This window comes from Myxocyprinus asiaticus, chromosome 2 (assembly GCF_019703515.2).
Source record: "Myxocyprinus asiaticus isolate MX2 ecotype Aquarium Trade chromosome 2, UBuf_Myxa_2, whole genome shotgun sequence".
NCBI lineage: Eukaryota > Metazoa > Chordata > Actinopteri > Cypriniformes > Catostomidae > Myxocyprinus > Myxocyprinus asiaticus.
Window position 1 is genome coordinate 37,118,577 of NC_059345.1, and position 21,777 is coordinate 37,140,353.

The following is a 21,777-nucleotide window of genomic DNA, read 5'->3' on the forward strand; positions in this document are numbered from 1 at the left end:
TGCCGCTGTCTAGAGTATTCTTAATATTAAATCAAACAACAATAACAAGAAAATGACAAAACCACTCACTGCTCTTGGCTGGATAACTTGACATGTATAACTCTAGTATAAAAGTATTATTCATAAAGGGAAGACCAGTAGTAGTTTGTCAAATTAAGTTTCCTTAATTTGTATTTTTGTTTGGTCTATAGTGTAGTTTGGTTTTTTTTTTTTCTATTCATTGCTATTCTTTCGTTATTTTATTACTGACTGTTTACTACTCTTAAACAATAACTTGAGAACTTAATTATTTTATAATTACGTTAATTATTGTTAGGCTATTCTATTCTAGAGCTTGACAGTAACAACCATGACACACAATACCGCACAATGCCGAAGCACTTGAAAATACTCTTGATTAAATGCACTAATAAACAAGAGAGTGATCACTTTACTTCTGACTTTAATGTGCAACATTAACAATGCTTTTTCTCCATAAGAGTGTTTTCAGTTTCTGAACTGAATATTTTCTGCCTTTTTTTTGTTCGTTTTTTTGGCCAAAAATCAAAAATAGCATTTTATGCCATTCGGCGGCCAAAATTTCAGTGAATTCCTAATTATTATGATTAAGTGGACCTGCATTTTATGTTAAGGAGTCCCAGGAATACACACCAATTTCCTAATCTGGTTGATCTAAGGTTTTCTGCCCCCTTTTTAGTTTTTGTGAAACAGAGAGATGAGGAGAAAAAATGAGCTGAGGCAGAGGTAGCAAGCCTGTTTCCCTGTCGATCTGTCAGTCTGCTGTACAGACTTGGAACCAGTTGAATCAAGTTCTCATAGCCCTTTTCCACCGAAATGGTGATGGTTCGCGTGCCAAGCCTGAGCTCGGCTGGTTCACAGCCGGGACAATCTAGAGCCTCTCACAAACGGGCCGCGCTTTTCCACTGACTTGAGATCTGCATGAGAACTAGGGCTGAAACGATTAGTCGACGTTAACGACAACGTCAACAATGAAAAATAGTCTACAAAAATTTCCGTTGTCGAATAGTCATTTGATCTCATTTAACGTAACATGAGATCACATTAAACTCCAATGATGACACACGAGAGGCTGAGGAGAGGAAGAATTACACAGCTCACAGTCCAGATGTACTTTAAACTTTCCAAACAGCTTTAGGTGATGTAGATCGCAAAGTATGAGGGAATTATACGTAATGCAAAAATACACAATAAGTAAATACAGAAGCACTCTCGTTGTGGAATAACGGCGGTGCCGGAGCTCTTTAAAGGAAACACCCCAGCGTTACATCTTAAATGCAGTTAAATTTAATGCGTTAGAGCTTTATTAAAGTTCAAATAATACAGAAGCAGATCATGTAAATAACTACAAAACTTTCTCTGTGCTTTCAGCGCCTCTTCTATGATTTGCACAAATGTCCTGATCTAAGGGGGAGAGACTGAAACTGCACCCGGCTGATGCACACTCTGTCACGGGGACACTCGTCCCTCGAGCGCAGACGCTTAATGCAGCTAGACTATAACGTGATGGCTCGCGACTTATTGAATCATAATACATGTGTCACTGTGCATTTCTTATCATGAAGAAAATTGCCAATACACAGCTTTATTAATAAAAGAGAGTTATTTTTTTTGTGAGTTAAAGATGGATTGAAGTGAACAGAAAGGTCAGAGAGGGTAGTCTTCGCCCCATTATACACTACAACAAAATACGTTTTTTATTTTTAGGCTTTTTTTTTCAATATAAATATCTAAAACTCCTGTGCAAACAAATATGCATTCACCTGAGAAGCAGCATATAATATATTCAGACTTGCTTTTAGAGAATAGATCTTGAATATAAGTATTTTGTCTTTACTGCACTCGCAGAAGTATAACCAAGTGAAAAAAATAGACTTTTATACAAAATACACTTATATTTAAGATACTATGGTGAGCAGGGCGGAGCAGCGTGACGTCTGGGCAGAACGAGGCCGGGAAGATAAGTGGCGAATGACTACCACCTGCGCGCCACACCGGCCTCACGTTCCAGTGAGGGGAGGCGGGAGTATTTTGGGAGAAGAGACAGTGGCAGACGGGAGAGGGATGTACGAAGCTTGTCCGCATGTCTGAATATTTTTATGATTTGATGCAGCTGGCTGAAAAGCAGTGTGTGTTTTTGTTTCTTTATACACTGAAAAGTATCGTTAAATGTCTATGTGTTTGTCAAGTCGTTCCCAGCTTCCTCCTTACCGTCTTAAGTGTTACAGATACATTCTCTTAAAGCAAGTTTAAATATCTTATATGTTGCTTTTCAAGTAAATGTATCTTGTTTTAAGGATTTTTAGACAATTTTAAATGGATAACAAGACAAAAACACTTGATAACAATAGGATTTTTTTTTCAGTGAATTTCTTACTGAATTAAAATTAAAAGTATTTTTTTTCCTTTAATTCAGTGAATGTCATCTAGAGGTATTTTTAAAAGATGATTTTGTCCTCTTTATTGTTAGTAAGCACGTTTAATACAACCTTTTATATGCGAAGGGAATGGGTCACATTTGCCGGGAAAATCCAAACGATGTGACGTTTATGTGCGCTCCCGAGAGCCTCGCCTCAGTGCTTCTCTTCCGCTGTTCAACAGCGACAACAAACTGCAACGCTAGGTAACGTTATCTTAGAGATGGAATCCAGCAAATGTCCAGCTCCCAGCACAACACCGACTCCAACACAAACTCTGAGTAAGCCAAATAAAAATTAAAAAAAACATTTACTGAATCCCGTCTGGCTAAATGGGAACATCGTGGTCGTGCGAAAACTAGAGTGAACATCGGCAGGGCATTTGATTCCTGGAGGGAACTTTGTTCGGTTTTGGGGATCAAAACCAACCCTGAATTGGCATTCTCCTTATTGGACAAGTAAGCTTACATAACTGCAAAGCATGTGAAATATAGTGCCATAAGGATTGATCTGTGTAATTTTAGCTAACTTGATCTTGACTGCTAACGCTGATGAATTGCAAGCTACCTTGCTTCGTAACTTTCAAATAATTTCAACGATCTTCTCTTTATACTAAAAGTCAGGTTAATGTCATTGTTAATCTGTAATTATTCAGCAAGGTAAACTACAATAACACATGAAATGAATGCTAGACAATGTTCATGATAAATCAAAAAGCTCCATTCATTAGTGTAATGTAACTTGGTTATACAGAAAATATATACATTCTATTATTATAAAACAATAGTGCATCGATAAATCAAAATGACAGTTGTGATGGAATCACATCAATACTGAATTGTGTCAACATATTTATAATGTACAGTCTATTTTATAAACAGCTACTGTCATCATCCACCAAATTTAGCTAACAGCTATTGATAAAGCTGGCTAGCTAGCTAACTCTGACATAGGCTATCCTATAAATGCAGTCAATGTATCATGCGAAGAAAAATGATTACTTCAAACTACAGTCTCGCATAGCCAGACCTATATCCATACTTTGTTTTAGCCCTGTTCCAGCACTGGAGAGTCAAATATAATATACAGTCTCAAAGTTTGTTGTAAAACAATCATAACTGTGTAATTTTAATTATGCTACCTCATCTGTCAGCATGATGCCGGTGAATCACGTTCAGTCTCGCTTCCCAGTGGAGTGTGTGCGTGATCACGAGCAACAGGCTGCAGTTCTCTTAACGGTCACAGGTGTCATTAATAACAAGAGTTTCTGCATCTTACATACTGCACCTTTAAACTGTAACAGTGGAATTATTATTAACATTGGTGTAGCAGATGGTTATATTTGGTGCTTTGCCAAAGCATATAATATTATGTTTACGTTTTGATTGAGAATACCACCAGTTTACCTTAATAGATAGCCACCATCTCCATAAATAAGTGGGTAGTCCCCTTACTGAAAAAACAATGCACAAAATAAGATGAGAAACGTGAAAGGAAAGCTAACAAAGTTGGTAAATGTAATAACTTAATGAGATCAGCTACATAGGACCGATTATCTGATTAAAGTCGATGTGCATCATTACTTGCCATATCTCCTCGTAGACTCTTTTTTTTTTTTCCTTTGCGATCTCTCTTATTTTGAATCTCATCTTAAAACCATATCGCTATAAGAGTGCTTGTTTTGTCCGCGTTTCCTCAATGCTTTTGATGTCTGACATTTTTGTGCAGGGTTTTTATTGTTGTTGTAAAGTGAAGAAGTACTCCTTTCAGCAGATGGTAGCTTCTGTTGTTGTTTTGGAAAACATTTCCTCGACAAAACATTATAACGCCCTCCGCAGCCTGACGTAATCGTTCCAGCATCTGAGACAAGCAAGTTTTTGAGGACAGTGCGGAACCAGCTTTTCCACGCCAGAACTGCCTTTTCTGAGGTGGAAACACGTGGACTAGTTTGAGAATTCGCACCGGCCCAGAAACCCGCCCCCGAACCATGTCGTTGGAAAAGGTCTATCAGCGAGTCGGAGACTCATCTGTCCCCCATGGCAGCTGCAATAAACCGGCGGAACCCCATATTACACAGATTCCCTGCTGTCAGACATGATCCCAAAACATGCCATCAGAGAGAAAATACCAAAACTGAACAACAGAGAGAAAATGGAGAGGGAAATAAAATAGAGAGCCTGCAGGCAAAAGAGTCTAAAAACGTACTTTCATAAATTAATTATCAAACGAATCCAGGCGTCTTATACATTGGGCCCGCCCTGGTACTGCAGGGCCTCCACCAATTATTGATTGATCTCAAACAAGTTTTTGTTAAAAAAAATAAATAAATAAATAAATAAATTTATATATATATATATATATATATATATATATATATATATATATATATATATATAAAATGTATTTAAACCAAAATAAAAAAATTGTCAACTTCAACCAGTTAAGAAGCTTAAGTCGAACTAAATGTTTCATTTCCCTTCCCACATTAAATTGTATTAAATCAAATTAGAAATGTAAACACAAGTTTATGACTCTGTTAATGAAGATTACTTTAATGGCTTTTAAATCTAAGCATTATAAAAATAAAAATAAAAGTTGTTAGTGCAGCACTTTGAGCTATTAGACACCTGACTTAATGCAACACACAATATTAACAGAGTCCCTGCTATATCTCTCTATCCACCAAGGGGTCCTTGTCCTGATAAAGTTTGAAGACCCATGAACTAGTCAAAAAATCCCACACTAATGATATGTTGTTCACTGTCAATACACAGCAACTAAAACACAGACCAGATAATTCTACCATCTAATTAAACATCAGGAAAACCATAATACAGACTATTATGTAGGTACATACTTTTAGACATGATAAGCTTCACACAGAGATGCTTCACAAAATGACACACTATAAAAACAACACTATAACACTGAGTTTGTGTTCAATTAAACGGATGAACCCCCAGTCTAGTCATGAAGATATTTTTGGAAGCACAGGTGCAATCACGACACATACGCTTGGTAAATTAAATAAATAGAGGGAAAGTTTGTTTAGATAGAGACACATGCATTGTGACACACACCTGAACGCGCTTCTGTACTTTAATTCATTCACTACCACCATGATTCAACTGCAGCCCACAACACATTCCAGCAAAGTCAGTGAGTGACAGTCATGAGAAAACACTTCCCCTGCGCTGTGCTGTAACACACACTCATGTGCCGGATGACAGTGTACACACAGAGAAAGAAATCCTCCGATAAAAGAATGGAAACATTACACAGGCAATCAGCAGCATGAGATACGCGCGTTTCAAATGAACACACACCAACAATGAGCGCGTGCAACACCGCCCTGAACACACTGTACGGTGTCTTAGAAGCTCTACAACTACATGTGGTGATTGACAAACTGAAAGAAAACTACAAGCGATACCTTTCTCCTCTTTTCCCTCTCACTGTCATCCGATCTTTTCATGTTCCTGGAGTACTGTTTACGCTGCCTCGATTTCATTGCGCGCACTGCTGGGATATGTAGTCTTTACTATGCTGTTTTTAGCGTTGTACATGTTGTTTTGTGGGTTTAAATACAAACTCACCGATTTGTATCAGGTTTTAGGACACATCTATAACAATAAGCCTAGTTTAGTTGTTTAGCAGTGGTGAGTTATTTTGAAATCGTCAACAGGATTTCGTTGATGACTACATTTCCCAGCCACGCTTGTAATTTGACTCAAACCGGAAATGGGAGAGAGACAAAGATTTGATGAAAGAGGTTAGAAATAGATTTTTGCTTATGTAATGTTGAAATTGATTTTAAATTAATAATTTCTTTATAAATGTGCAGGGTATATTGGTAATGTGTAAATACCTTATGATGGGACTTGTCCTGCTGTTAGTAAAGGAGTTCAGTTGTGTAAGTATCCACATTTATTTCATTTAATAACACCAGTCACTGTGACTGTAAATTAATAATACATAATTGCAATGTCATTAGATGTACTTATAAATTGTTGAGATAATACAGAGCGGCTTTGCCACTGTTTGGACCCTCTTGGTTTGCCTTTGCCTGAAAATGAATGGAAATCAGAAACAGAGCTTCTGCAAAAAAAAAAAAAAAAACAGTCGTGCTTTGAGCATATTCCAAAAACACATTCTTGCCATGTCTCTTACAACCTTTTCTCCAGCTTTTGCCCAGGTGCTGTACAGCAGAACATAGAGGGCCCCAATGCAGGATATTCTATTTTCCAAAAACACCACTTTGAGCTGTAATAGAATATGTAGCAGTATTTGTGTATGACATGGACATAACCCCCCTCTGAGCATGTTAGGTCAACAGATATCTCATAATGCATGTGAAGTGTTGTTGAAAAGCGCTCTGCTGGTTCACAGTTTCAGTGGAGGGCATACGAACTTGGTCTGTGAAAGATATACAGGCACAAGCCCTGTGGAGGAGCAGGGGGGTATTAAAAGGTTTAAAGACACCTGCTATGTATTAGCATTATAGACTTTGATCAGTGTCTTCATTAGACTTCTTTGTAATCTCTCTTCTTTTATGATAGGGCCGACCCAGGCGAGCCTGGTACACAGATTGAACACATGTGCTCTCTTCACCTGTCTTGTAAAAAGCTCAAAGCACTCATACTTTCAAAGATTTCAGTGTCTCTGTCATCTTGTTGCAATAAACAGGAGGGCTCTTTTGATTCCTATTTATAACCTACATTTCCGCCCTTCTCTTTTAGCTTTGGAGGGAAATATGTGTTTGAAAAATACCTTGAGCCAAGTGGGTCCATATGTATATAAGAGTATAAGCACATGTGTCTATGGGGGGATTTTTTTTTTTTTTTTTTTTTGGTAAGTAAATGGAAAGAAAATTATTGCTCTGTCATACTTTTTTCTTTTTTTTTTTTTTAGGAAATGAATATGTCTGTTTATGGTTCATGTCTGGCTCACATCCAATCAATCATTTAATGTTTCTTTTTGTATGTATGTGTCAAACCATTCTTTATATATACAAATGTTAATCAAGGGTGATTTAAAAGCTTTAGAGAGCCACCAGTGCCAACAGCCATTGTTTTGGGTCTCATCTTTGCACCAATGCCTGTCAGCCTGTTTTGCATCCAATCATTCCATCATATGTTCAGGAATAATTTGAATACGTGATCAGCAACTTAAATGCAGGTTGAGGTCAGCATGCTTTCGGATGTGGTACAAGCTTGAGTTGGAGAAAAAAAGAGGGAGAGAGGAAAAACTTTGAACTTCTGCAGCTCATCAAATCCTCCTTGTCTTTTGTCTGGCAAATTCTCTGTTCTCACTTTGCACTATGGGGGATGTTATGCATTATTGCGCAGTGCATCAGCGGCGGATGACCCTCTGACAGGCCTGCTTTTTACCCCCACAAGTATAATAGCCTTGTAAAAAATAGAGACTACACTGGGCTGAAATCAAAGGTGAAAAAGAGCTTTGTGCCAGGAAAACAATAAAGAACATTAAAGACAAATTCATTGACTGTTGTGCTGGGATCATATTAGAACCAGAACTTGGTGCAGCCTGCCTGATACATGGTTTGAAAAAAGCTTGTAAGTAAAAGCAGTCTCTTCTTTGAATAATGATAGGTTTCCCTTTGAGCACATATACTGGGCCACCTCTACTAATATGGCATTATCAAGTTGTGATGTGGTTTCTTCTAAAGAGGTGGTAAAGTCTGGTAAAAATTCTGTGAACATTGTAATGGGGTACCCAAGAGCAACAGAGACACAGAGGCTGTTGTTCAAGATTGCAAAAGAGCAATTTTGTCCTCCCCACATCCTGTCCATGACCATTTTCTCAGTGTCCTCCACATTGTGCCTGGGAGAAAGGGGAGGTCTTTTGATTTTTATTTGTATTGAATGGGCATATGGAACAGGCATGCGTCTCCCCTGTGCCCTAACCTTCAATGATAAGCTGTAGGAAACTGTTATTTGTCAGTGCTATAAAGAAGATTGCTGCCCAGTGGTTTCAATTAACTTCAAAGTACTCTACCCAGGCAGTAATAGTTATATCAAAACCTGAACTGTATTATTCAGGTTCCACACTGGAGCTCTCAGAATGATTATGCACCCTTTTCAAAAGAGATTTTCTTTTCTTGCTGACTTTATGCATTCCTGCCTTTCAGTGGAATTTTTTTTTTATCTCAGTTTTATTTTATATTTTTGTTTGTACTCCCTTTCTATTACCCACCAACACAGCTCTAAGATGAAACAAAATAATGGATGGATATAACCTAGAAATACCTGGGTTAAAGGTGCACTCAGTAAAATTTCTGTTGATGTACGCTGATATCTAGCAGTGTTGATGCTGCATTATGCAAAAACAGAAGTTCTTCGTCAACAATATCAATCAATTTGTTTACATGTGCAGTTATAATTGAGCTACAGCAGGTTTTTGTGTAGTCAAGCTACAATCTCCATCTGTCCAAGTCAGGCCCGGCTCCACCTTGTCAACCACACCACTTTTTAATAATCGCTTTTACACCATTGGGCCAGTGCAAGTCAGGGCTATCCAATGGTCAGCCAGGGCCAATTGCCTTGGACATCGACCCGAGTCAGACATCCCGCCCACTTCACAAGCTAGAGGGAAACTCAAGCTGAGGTTTTAGACTCTGAAGACTAGTTGGCCCTTGAAATGTACACTGATTTGTATTGTGCCTGCAATTTATTTTTCATTTTTCCCAAACCTGTACCATTGTGAACTGGATATACAACTTTGCAAGTTTGGTGACAATATACTTAATCCCGTATTCGTTTCGGCAGATGCTCTCTATCTGATGTTGCACATTTTCATCAGTACAAATATTCAGAAGAGCCCTGATTTCATCTACTGACAAGTACTGACGATCCTCCATTCTTCGTTGATCTGTTGAGGTAAGCTGATAGCTAGATATGAAAAATTGTGGAATGACTATCTTAGTGCTGAAACCTCTGACCTGACTTAGTTAAACTCTGCCTTTTACATTGACCCCACCTTAATCCCAAGTTGGCCTTCTTTGGCCCAAGGGTAATTGGCAGGCCAGGGCGCTTGGCTGTTGGCCCTAGGAAGCCCCGAAGAGGATCGATAAAGCCCTGGTAGTGACAGTGGGAACGCCCCTGTTTTTGGAACAATCAAGCAAGCTACAGGCCTGAAAATGCCCCAAATCATTCTATTGCAATTGCAGTTTTACTCATGTTGTTATTTTGTTAGAGAGAGATAGTTGAGGTGAGTCATTATGCATCACCCGTCCACCATTTTTAATCGGCAAGTGTGTCATACCTCTTACTGAAGATAGCGAGAGCTCAGCAAAACAGTCTGCATGTGTGACACCCTCGGTCAAAACGAGTTGTTTTGAGTCTGCTAGTGTATAGCTAGCTTAATGTGTAATCTAATATTTGAAGGAAGGACGACAGATGTGCTGGGTTAAATACACGTCACACACCACTTTTGTCTTCCAGAGAATTTGCACAATGCAGAGACCAATTGTAATATGGTTAACGTGTATACATGATGGATGAAGTCAAGCTACAACTGCATTATCTTGGTCTGTCAGTCCGACTCTAAAGACAGACTAAAGCATTTACATGACATTTTAAAAAATATGAATGATTATTTTATTGTAAATATTTGCCATTCGCCATGATTAATTTCTTCCATAGGTAAAAGTGTCCAATTACAAGGGATTATTGAGATAAATCCATTAAAATGCTGTATTATTTTAAAGTTTAGCAATTAAATTAGCACAAAAAAAAAAAAAAAAAAGCTGAGTGCTTCATTAAAAATTATCTTTTATACAGATATAATAAATAGGGTTGTAAATGGTAACATCAACTTCCAATGGGTAGGCAGTGTTTCGAGGACCATATGAAGCTCTATAAATATTAGTAGTTTCTGATTTACTGCACCTTGTAATAGTTTGTGAAGTACAGGTTAACAACCCTGTCTTTGAATGTCACAGTGGGCCTTATGTTGGAGCCGTGTTTAGCTCTGGGACAACCTTTGGCTTACGCACACAGAATCAGGCAAGCAGGGCTTGTAAAAATGATTCATTTATTCATGCAATAAATACATGTTGATTAAGCCCCCTATAAATGATCACACACACACCACAGGAAAGAGCCTGTTGGTTGCTGAAGGAAGCCTGCTGTTAGATGTGGTGTACCTCCTTGGCTAGGATCACTTCCAGACGCCATCAGAGGGGGCAGTTTTGCTAGAACTGTGATTTGAATACCATGATCATTGAACAGTTTTATAGGAAATCCATTAAAATATGAGGTTTGACATACAAAATGGCCCTGTTTTAAAACTCATGCACAATGTCAGGCTGAAAGACATTATAAAATTGTATATACAGAAGCACACATTTTTGCTGTGTGTCTGTGCCTCATATGTTACTCCTAATGGTGAAGGTTAGTCTCTCTGGAATGACTGCTTTTATTCATGATTTACCGCAATAGGTTGAAGTCATCGGCTTCCTCTGCAAAACAATGTTCAGAGTTTTCAAAGGGAAAGTAAGGACACGCGCCTGAAGTTCCACAAATGACGTCTCTCTCAATTTGACCTCTTCGTCTTTGCAGCTTCTTCAAAATATCAACTATTTTAAGTCAGCATGTGATACGTTCAGCTTTGTTTCAGCTCTTTAAAACCTCAGATCTTTTTTTTTTTTTTTTTCACAATATAAGCTGAAGAGCAATAATGGAAGGATTATGAAGTACATTAAATTAATATTGAAAGCTAACTCTCTGAACACAAATAAAAAGTAAAATGTTAAATGTAATCTATGATTGTGGTCATTGAATAGCTGGTTTCTGAATTAGGAAATATAAATAAAAAAAGATGAAAACAAAATAAAAAAAACAGTGATAGATCTCTGTCTAAACTATTACAAATTCAAGTATTATTCAACAGCATGCTGCATTTAATGGTGAAATAATAAATTGTGTCTGTCATCAGAAGGGCTCACTGAACCATGTGAATTGTAAAGAAAAATATGCCACTCTACACTATGACAGATGTTTTACTTCCACTATAATTTTGTGCAATGCTTCACACAGCTCCAAGCAAATATTATCTTACTGTATAAATCAATAATGAAATGGCCAAAGCAGATCCTGTAAGTTAGGTTACAATATAATGAATTTAGATAATAAATACACTTATTACACGGCTCTCTGGAATACTTGATTTGGATTAGTCAATGGTGACCTCTAGCGATCTGATATGTCTGAGTAACAACTGCACATCCGGGGATTAAGTCATATCAGACCAGTTATTCGGGTATTGCACGTCAACTTTACTACTTCTCGTGTCACTGCGATCTCTACAAGTAAGCTAATGAGATCATTTCAGCTCATATCAATGTTTAATATCCATTTATGTATTTATTTGGCAAGTAGTCTTGTAATAAACTCGATAATGAGCAGTCAGACAGACGTTAAATACCACCAGAACTGCGACGCAAACCAGAGGGGCAAATCAGCTGTTCAGCGATTTCTTTCTTTTCATATAATAACATAATTCCAATGCAAATCAATATTTCATGTCCATTTACTTATTTATTTGACAAGTAGTCTTATAATAAGCTGGATAATGAGCAGTCAGATGGTCATTTTTTTTTCAAAATAAACACCAACAGAACTCCAATGCAAACCGGAGGTGGAATTCAGCTGATCAGCAATTTCTTTTTTACCACATAACAACATAATGTCAACACAAATCAATATTTCCTCTTCATTTATTTATTTATTTGGTTAGTAACCATGTAATAAGCGCTTCATGTCATGGTCCTGATCACCCTGTCTGGGTTTATTTTGCAATAACAACAGACTGACTGTACATTATCCCTTAGGCCTACATAATAATTGCTATATATTTTCATTGGACATTTTATGTTTTGTTCTTAACAAATTTGATGACCTTTCTGCCATTTAAATCAAACTGGACAATGATAAAACATGTTATTTGACACTTTTACTCATTGATTAAAGTAATGATGGCTGACTGTGAATACAAAATTTCTTCAATGGCATTTGAAACTGAAAACTATTGTTTTTTAATGATGCTGCATCCAAGCTGCTAGGTGTCAGTGTAAGTCCAAGATGACACAAAGACAAAAGTTACTGAGTGCACCTTTAAGCATGTCAAAGTAAGAGCGATTATCTGCGATCAGTGGAGCCCTTATGTATAACTGTATTCCACAGATAATTTATATGTATTTAACTTTCCCAATGAATGATTCTGTTTCTGTTGTTTCCAGGAGGACTGTGAAAATGGCATGCTTGTGTTTGTGGATAAAGCCATATTTTCCTCAGTATAGCTTTTGGGTTTGAGGTTTTCAACAGCAATTCGTTCTGAGTCTAAGCAGTATTAAACCAGTTTCCCTGCTCCTCTCAGCATGTGTTTAATTGTGTATTTGGTTTGGCATGTGTGTATGGATGTTTGGTTTGGCTTGGGCTAGAGAGTAGCTTCTGGTTATCCATCGTTATTAATTGCTTTGATGTTGAAACCCAAAAGCTGCTTGTTTCCATTTAGACACAGTTGTTATATGATTCTGACTCTGTGGAGGCATTGTGTTGTCTGTGCGTGTTAAACAGGACTCCTTATTAACTGGTTATGATGAGGTCATTTAGAGAGAGAGAGAGAGAGAGAGAGAGAGAGTGTGTGTGTGTGTGTGTGTTGATTTTTTTTTTTTTATTCTGCTTTATCACTAACTGTAACATCAAGAAGGTCTTCAGTAAAGCCTATCAGTTCAGCTTCAGTCTCCACAGGTTCCTTAAAACTCATACATGTCAACTGCATTCTTTCAACAAATAAAAAGTGGCAGCACCTCAGTGATAGACAGAAGAGAAGAACAACAAGCACTATGTGATGTTTTGTTTAATTGAATATCACTGTAATTCGTGAATTTTCATGATGATATCACCATGTCAAACAAACAGCCTGACCCCTCTTAAAGTGTAAACACACCCTTCAGAAAACACGAGAGACCAAAAAAGACAGAGGCCTACCACACACCTAGTGCTGACACTTTCCATAACCCCCTTCCTCCCCCTCTCTGTCTCTCCCACTGTCAGGGAGACCAAAGCTGTCTGGGTAAAACCTTTTGAAGCCATCAAGTGGTTTTGCAAATTATGTTGTTTTGCGGCACAGCACTGGGCCAGATTAATGAAAGAATGTGTGACTGCATTAGAACATGGAAGACAAGCGTTGCCATCCTGAAACCGCCACAGCTTTTAAACGCATGTTGATCACATGTCTGCCGGCCAAGTCCTTGTTTCAACATGGTGTCAGAGACAGCTTTTGGATGGCAGCCCGAGGTTTGGGCTTATTTGTCTTTTATAAAAAGGACAACTATCCAAGCAGTGCCAAGGCACCCTTAGGCTCTTTGATATGCTGAAGCAGGAGGAGCTGGACTGAGAAGGAACACTTCACTCAGCTGGTCCGCAGATGTGCTGGTGGTGGGCGTCCTCTGACTGAACCAGGATCAGATAAGTAACTTCTCTTTTTTTCTGGCCCCAAGAAAGAACACACAATGCATTTGTATGTGTTAAAGGGGAAAAAATCCCCCCATGGGCCAATAATATGCAGGTGGCATTTGAATATGTGAGCATGGCGGTGACCACATATATAATGCTCCTCTTATCATTAAAGAAAAAAGGCTTAGCTTACTTTCAACTTTTATGGTGGTTGTGGGCTGAATTTTGAGTGGAGTTTTTGGTTTTGCTAACAGCGGAATATGTGTCCAAGGCTTTAATAATTTATGTTCCCTTTGTTTCGCATGACACGGCACTTGCATCTTAAATGCTGGCAAATGATATTTACTGACATAACAATTTATTTATTTTCAAAAAGTGCTTCCAGGCATCCTCATTAGTCACTTCTCTCAGCCAGTGAATAAAGTGTGTTTAAATCCTGTCTGCAGAGATGCTGCCGTTAACGGTACACTGTCGTTCTGGGCTGCTGCTAAAGCACAGGGTGACCTAAAAAATCAGGATGAAACATGCCAATGCCAAAACGTGCCTTTCTGATCAGACAGGAGGAAAAAATGCTGTCAACTATCATAACAATGAGTAGAAAACTGAGACCCTATTTGATTAAAGGTGCATTCAGGAATATTGTGTATATGTTGCGGTGACAACTAGCGGCATAAATGCAGCATTACGCAAAAAGTGTTCTCAATTAGGGCATCTACTCACTAGGGAAAGCTCAGATGGAGCATTTGACCGATATAAATGCATTGCTCTGTTTGAAGGGTGTGGGAAGATCTGTCAGTTTGAAATCAAAGTGCTAATACAAAAAAAAATTTATTTCAAGAAAGAACAACTGGACCCACCTTTCTGTAATTCTAATAGAGCCATTTTTGTACTCCAAATAGATTTAGTCATGGATTACCTTTGGATTTTCCTATGGATTTTTAAACATGAGTTTTAAAGCCGTTTTGAATTGCATACTTTTTTTAAAACAAACGGCTTCAAAATTTATATTTGAGGTATGAAAGTGTGTAATTTATGTTTTAGAACAAAATATCCACGTATCGTCAAGTAATGTTTACCACAGACCTTATTTTATTGATAAATTGAAAAACCCCAGTATAGGAAAATCCTGAGGGAACCCATGGCGAATTAGACTTCCAGGATCGCCTACAAATGGACGTTACGGCTGAACAGCTCTATTGATCAACGTTAGCAAGTTGAAATGTTCTCAACTTTTCGTCACATATAGGAGCATTTGTAGTGCTCTTTGACACAACATAAAGTCTAGTGTGTAGGTGCACTTACTGATGTCATAGCAATATGCTATTTACAGTCAGCCATGATTCAGTTATTCCACAAGTGGAAGTGTCAAATTAAATGGGAATAACTGCAGCCTGACCTCATGAAATTTATGTGACAGTGGCAACATTTCTGCATACCAAAATTACATGCCAGTAAATTTCCCAGTAAAATGTCCAGTGAGGGGCACCAAAATCAAGTGGAATTATGTTGTAATCAAATTTGGTTTTTAAGGTGAATATTAGATGGATGTTTTAATGAGTAACCTAAAATGTTAACCTAAACCTAACAGATAGTGTTAATTAAATAAATAAATGAGAGGTGAACAAAACAGACATCCTTAACCTAAATCAACACTTAAACCTAACCAATAGTGTTTTAAAAGCAAATTCGACATCAAAAGCACATTTACTGATGCAGCCACGTCATTTTGTGCCACTTCCATGACACTTTCACTTCAATTCACTCAGAGCTGCTTTGGCTGGACTCGAGGCTCATTTTCCAAGTCCAAAGTCCAACACTCTATCAGGTGAGCTACAGCACAACTAACCATGTTGGAATAAGTGTTAAAATGTAGGTGGGTCTGTAATACAAGTGTTAAAATGTATAGTTTTACAAATGGTGCTGTGGTGGTGGGGGCGTGGTTGAGCGCCGGCTTGTGAATAGAGAGCAAGATCAGGAGATGAGAATGGTAAGGATCATCACCTGTCAATGATTGTCTCTAACAGCTGTTTGTCATTGCAGTGAGAGTTGGAGATGGATTTAAGGGCAAGCCAGATGCTAGTGAGGGAAGATAAAGCTGCTGAAAAGCTTGGACTTATGAGTTTTTCTGCTGAAAATCATGATTTTTGAGTTGTCAAAAATAAATAATACCTTTAAGTTGGATTTGCCGTCTCCCGCTTCCTCCTTTCACCTCATGAAAACCTGTTACACTGGGGCAGAAACCCGGGATCTAGGAGGAAGAACGCCGCCATGGATGCCTCACCTGTGGAGGACGTATTTAAGACCCTCGCCAGCATCCATCAGTCACAGCATCAGGCCTTCCTCGAGCTATGCACAGAACAGGAGCAGTGGTTCATCGCGCTCCTCCGGGCCCAAGCAGAGGACTGGCAGCCCCAGGAGGACCCCGGACCCCATGACCACTCCGCCCCATGTTCCGCTCATCAAGATGGTCCCCCAAGATGATCCGGAGGCCTTCCTGCAGCTCTTTGAGTGGACGGCGGGGGCCTGCGGGTGGCCGAGCACCCATTGGGCAGTCCGTCTAATACCACTGTTGTCTGGGGAAGCCCAACTCGCGGTGCAGCAGTTACCCAGCGAGAACCTTCTAGGCTACGTGACTTAAAAGAGCCATCCTGCAACGGGTCGCTGGACACCCAAGCAACAGTGGCAACGCTTCCACTCACTGACCATAGGCGATCACGGCCACCAGATTGCCTTCACCCAGCAGCTCTGGGAAGCCTGCCAGAGGTGTTTGCTGGCTGAGCAATGCAACGTCAGGGCTGTGATCGACCTGGTGGTACTGGAGCAGTTTATTGCTCGGATAGCGGAGAGATCCAGCTGGCAGAGGACCACATGGTCTCTCACCTTCTCTCTCTCTTTCTCTCCTCACTCTCCTCCTTCCCTTCCCTCCCCCTCCTCCCATCCTGTACCTCCTCCTGGAAACAGGGGGTTCCCCCTCCCAGACCGGCTCCCCGGCTTTGGGGGATGCACCACCCTCTGGTTTACCCTGTCCCTACCCGCTCTCACTCCCAGAGCGGTGAATCTTTGGCCATGGGCATGAAAACTGGGCCGGTTTGCTGGAGCTGCGGGGATCCCAGGCACTTCCAAGACCACTCCACAGGCAGTATTAAGGGGGGTATATACCAGGCCTTGGTGGATTCAGGTTGCAACCAAAGCTCCATCCATCAGTGCTTGATTCAAAATGAGGCTTTGGGTACTAGTCACAGGGTGAAGGTGAGGTGTGTGCATGGTGATACCCACGGTTATCCGGTAGTGACGCTGACTATTCAGTTCCGGGGACAAAAGCATAGTGTCGAGGCATCGGTTACTCCCCACCTCACCCATCTGCAAGTCTTGGGTATGAATTGGCTGGCATTTACCACTTTATTGAGGGAAACTCCACACATTGGGGCAGCTACACAGGAGAATTCGCCACAGGCTCAAGAACGTCAGTCCCGGCTGTATAACAGGGGAGCTTGGCTACGGGAATTTATACAGGGTGATAAAGTCCTTGTATTACTACCCACATCAAGCTCTAAATTACTCGCAAAGTGGCAAGGGCCCTTTGAAGTCACACGGTGTGTTGGGGAAGTCGATAATGAGGTTAGTCGAATGGATGGGGTGGAGCTCGGCAAATTTACCACCTCAACCTCTTGAAACCATGGAGGAAGGCAGTCCCTGTGTCCCTGGAAATGGTGGTTCCAGAGAGGGAGAAGCTCGGGCCGGAGGTGAACTTAAAAGCCAATCGAGGCACCCCGGTCACTTGTGGAGACAACCTCTCACTGTCACAAGTCACGGATGTGGCCCGGTTGCAAAGAGAATTCTCCTACGTGTTCTCGCCACTCCCTGGTCGTACGAATCTCATAGAACACCATATTGAAACAACCTCAGGGGTAGTGGTATGCTGTCATCCCTACCGGTTACCCAAGCATAAAAAAAGTGGTTCGGGAAGAATTAAAGGCCATGCTCGATATGGGGGTAATAGAAGAATCCCACAGTGACTGGGCCAGCCCGGTGGTGCTGGTTCCGAAAAGCAACGGCTCGGTCCAGTTCTGTGTGGATTACAGATAGGTCAGCACGGTGTCTAAATTTGACACGTAACCAATGCCTCATATTGACGAACTGCTTAATCAGTTGGGTGCGTCTCATTTTTATTCGACACTGGATTTGACAATGGGATATTGGCAGATCCCCTTAACACCAATGTCCCATGAGAAAACGGCCTTCTCCACACTGTTTGGCTTACACCAATTCGTGACCCTTCTGTTCGGTTTGTTTGGGGCCCCGGCTACGTTTCAGCACCTTATGGACCGAGCCCTTAGACCGCACTCTGCATACACCTCTGCCTATCTGGATGACATCATTATATATAGTAATGATTGGCAGCAGCATATACAGCATCTGAGGGCAGTTCTGAGATCGCTGCGGCGGGCAGGACTCATGGCAAACCCCAAGAAGTGCACAGTTGGACGGTGGAGGTATGGTATCTGGGGTTCCACTTGGGTCACGGGCAGGTGTGTCCCCAAATTTATGAGACCACAGTGATTGCGACCTGCCTGAGACTTAAGACCAAAAAGGAGGTGAGACAGTTCCTGGGGCTGGCTGGCTATTATAGAATGTTAGTGTAATTATCCGGACGTCACCATCCCGCTAACTGATCTCACTAAAAAGGGAGCCCCAGACCCAGTCCAGTGGTCGGAGCCATGCCAACAGGCTTTTTTGCAGGTGAAAGCTGCGCTTTCCGGATTTTGTTATCCGTTTTGTTTTACAGACCGATGCATCAGACAGGGGGTTGGGAGCCATGTTGTCCCAGGTGGTCGAGGGGGAGGAATGCTCTGTGCTGTACATCAGCCAGAAGATTTCGGTGAGAGAAGCGAGGTACAGCACAGTAGAGAAGGAATGTCTGGCCATCAAGTGGGCCGTCCTCACCCTTCGGTACTACCTTCTGGGACAGGCTTTCACCCTCTGTTTGGACCACGTCCCGCTCCAGTGGCTCCATCACATGAAGGATAACAATGTGCGGATCACCCGTTGGTATCTGGCTCTTCGGCCGTTTAAGTTCGAGGTGATCCACAGGCTGGGGGTGCAGATGGCTGTTGCGGACTTCTTCTCCAAAAATGTGTGCGGGGGGGGGTACTGGGCAGGCCGGATGGCTGGGGGGGTATGTGGTGTAGTGAATGTGAATGGAGAGCGAGATCAGGAGATGAGAGCGGTAAGGACACCTGTCAGTGATTGTCTCTAACAGCTGTTTGTCATTGCAGTGAGAGTTAGAGATGGATTTAAGGGTAAGCCAGACGCCAGTGAGGGAAGAGAGAGCTATGCACACCCCGAGACCATGCCGTTTACGAGGAACAATATATTTCAGCTGAAAAGCGTGATTTTTGAGTTGTCAAAAATAAATAATACCTTTGGATTTGTCGTCTTCTGCTTCCTCCTTTTACAGGTACATTTGAGTATACGTTTTTTATATATAATAATATAGCAGGGTGTGAATAAAAGAGCATTTTAGAGTGTTTATAAAGTCACAATAATCCACTGTACTCGTGATTTATATGAAAGTAAATTAAATGCAGAATTGTTGTAGTGCCTTTAGTGTTAATTTCACCAGGAAACTGTAGCAAAATGTAGAAAGTGGCACGTAGAACTCAGTTTGCAAATATTTAGTTGTAGGAACATTCATTCTATGAGACTAGGTTGGATTATTGTGATAAAGCATGTAATATTGGTCTGGTCATATGATCTCATCCATGGCTCATTCATTAATTTATCTATCAGACTTTATTATATGTAAGAAGGTGGGCCTTCAAGGAAAAAAGGTTGGGTGAGTCTTCATCGCACGTGAATGTACATCATTTAAAACATTTTCTAAAATATTCTTTATTTCCTTTTGATTACAATTATTCACAGAGTGCATCTTTAACATTATAGCATAACAGTTTGTTCTTTTCCACTTTTCCTTCTTCCTTTCAAACCTATAAATCTAGAAACTTATGATCCTGGACTGACAAAGACTATTGTGGATAAGTATGTCCCTACGCACACAGACTGAGCCAAAAACCACAGGAATGTTCAATCTGAATGTTTCTGATGTTGTATATCACATATATGTGATAAGAAATGTTGAGTAATTACATGCTTTTCAGTGCTAACATTCACCAAAAAGCTTACAGTCTGAATTGCGTAAAGGATAAGGTTATGCCAGTGAATGTAGCAATTAGATATGTCTTAACATATGGTTATATAGACCTGATGAGCGGGTGAAGGGATGCGGATAATTATGTGTTCAAGTAGTAAACAGCACTTGGCCCTTAGCAAGCCAGGATACAATAGCACTCCCTTTGTCTCCCCCTAAATTTACATAGTAAACTGTTGACACTTTTTGGCTGTGTCAGATTTGTGGAGTGGTGAAACTATAAACCTAGAATGACCCCATTTTTTATAAGCCTCTGACCTCAGCTCCCTGCCTCATAAATCAGCCATAATTAAAAATGCAAAAGAAAGGCCGTTATTGCAAAGTTGCACCGCAGAAAACGTAAGACAGCCATTTTGAGGCTTTACCCAGCATGCTTTGCTGCGGGTAATTAGTCAGCAATGGCAGATAAAATGTGGTTTTGAGAGACAACAACATGCGGATGGCAGACTGTGGTTTTCTGAAGCCCAGATTCATTCAGAGAGAGACAGGAGGCTGTCAGGGGGAAAACACTTGATTTACAGCATTATTTCAGTAAATTACAGTCAGCTTCAGTGACAGGCCAAGATGTTTTAATTGTTAACATGAAATTATAAAGTGAAATGTATTTAAAGGGAGACAGATGCTAGAATGTATTTTTGAGTTTGACGTGCTTGTTTGCCAATCCTCTCTTCCCCTTTCTCTCTCTCTCTCTCTCTCTCTCTCTCTCTCTTCCAGTCTTCATGCTTCTTATTTAAACTCATTTCTTTATGTCTAATGGCCAATTTACTGCATGACTACATGCCCTGTGTCTCTTTCTCATGCTCTATGAGACATTATCATGCTTTGATTAAACTGTAGTTTATGCCAGAATGGGCAAATTTCTCTGTTAACAGTTGACTGAGGTTCTTTTTTTGGATAAGATTTTGTCAGATTTCATTGTACACAGACTTGAATAAAGCCTTGTTTTACACACCATATACTTTAGCCTTACATAAACCGGCGCCTCTAAATCCTATAAATTATACCTGTGACAGGTTATAAATTGTCTCAAAGCAGTCCCCCTCAATATTTTTTGTGGTTGCGCGAATGAATCAAGTGTCACCAGAAGCCATTTTCCTCTCCTGAAGGCTGGTTTGGCAGTGTCAGCCAAGCGTTTTCTGCTGATTCAGTGTGAAATATGTGTTTGTAGCAACTGTATTTTCTGTGTGCATGTAAGCCCTTGTTGTGAAGCATACTGTAACAAAATGATAGCCACCAACAACAAAAGCAGCAGCCAAATTCAATTTGTCCCTGTAGCTCAGAATGGAAAAGCAGAAAGACATATACAAATACAAAAACAAAAAGACAGAGGATGATACATGAAAAACGAGAAAGAAGAAGATGGAAGTATGCTTTTAACCAAACTAAAACAGAACTAGGCTAAAGTATGAGAAGCAGGTTTGACTTTGGTCACATTTCTTTCCCTCTCTCTTTCTGTTGGCCACATGTCATAGTGCGACCGTCACCCGCCTCTGCAACCATGGTCAGGCATTCTGCTCCACAGATGTGTGCCTGAGGTATGGACAGTTGCTTCTGGTCTAAAACTGCTCTCTTTATTTTGAGTGTGTTTGAGAGGGAAGAAAGCAAAAGATGGAGATTGTTTATGCCTTATCTGTCAGTCTATGCTGCCTCCTAC

General features: G+C 40.2%; 1 protein-coding gene across 2 annotated transcripts in view; it reads right to left on the bottom strand.

Moving 5' to 3' along the window:
* The window catches only part of LOC127415990 (alpha-ketoglutarate-dependent dioxygenase FTO-like), a 252,691-nt gene extending 246,730 nt beyond the window's left edge, over window positions 1-5,961 (bottom strand). For both annotated transcript variants that reach the window (XM_051655073.1, XM_051655078.1), the window contains exon 1: window positions 5,869-5,961. In XM_051655073.1, the coding sequence (XP_051511033.1) occupies window positions 5,869-5,946 (78 nt within the window). In that variant the 5' untranslated portion in view covers window positions 5,947-5,961. The remainder of the gene's footprint in view (window positions 1-5,868) is intronic.
* Between the last annotated feature and the right edge of the window lie 15,816 nt (window positions 5,962-21,777).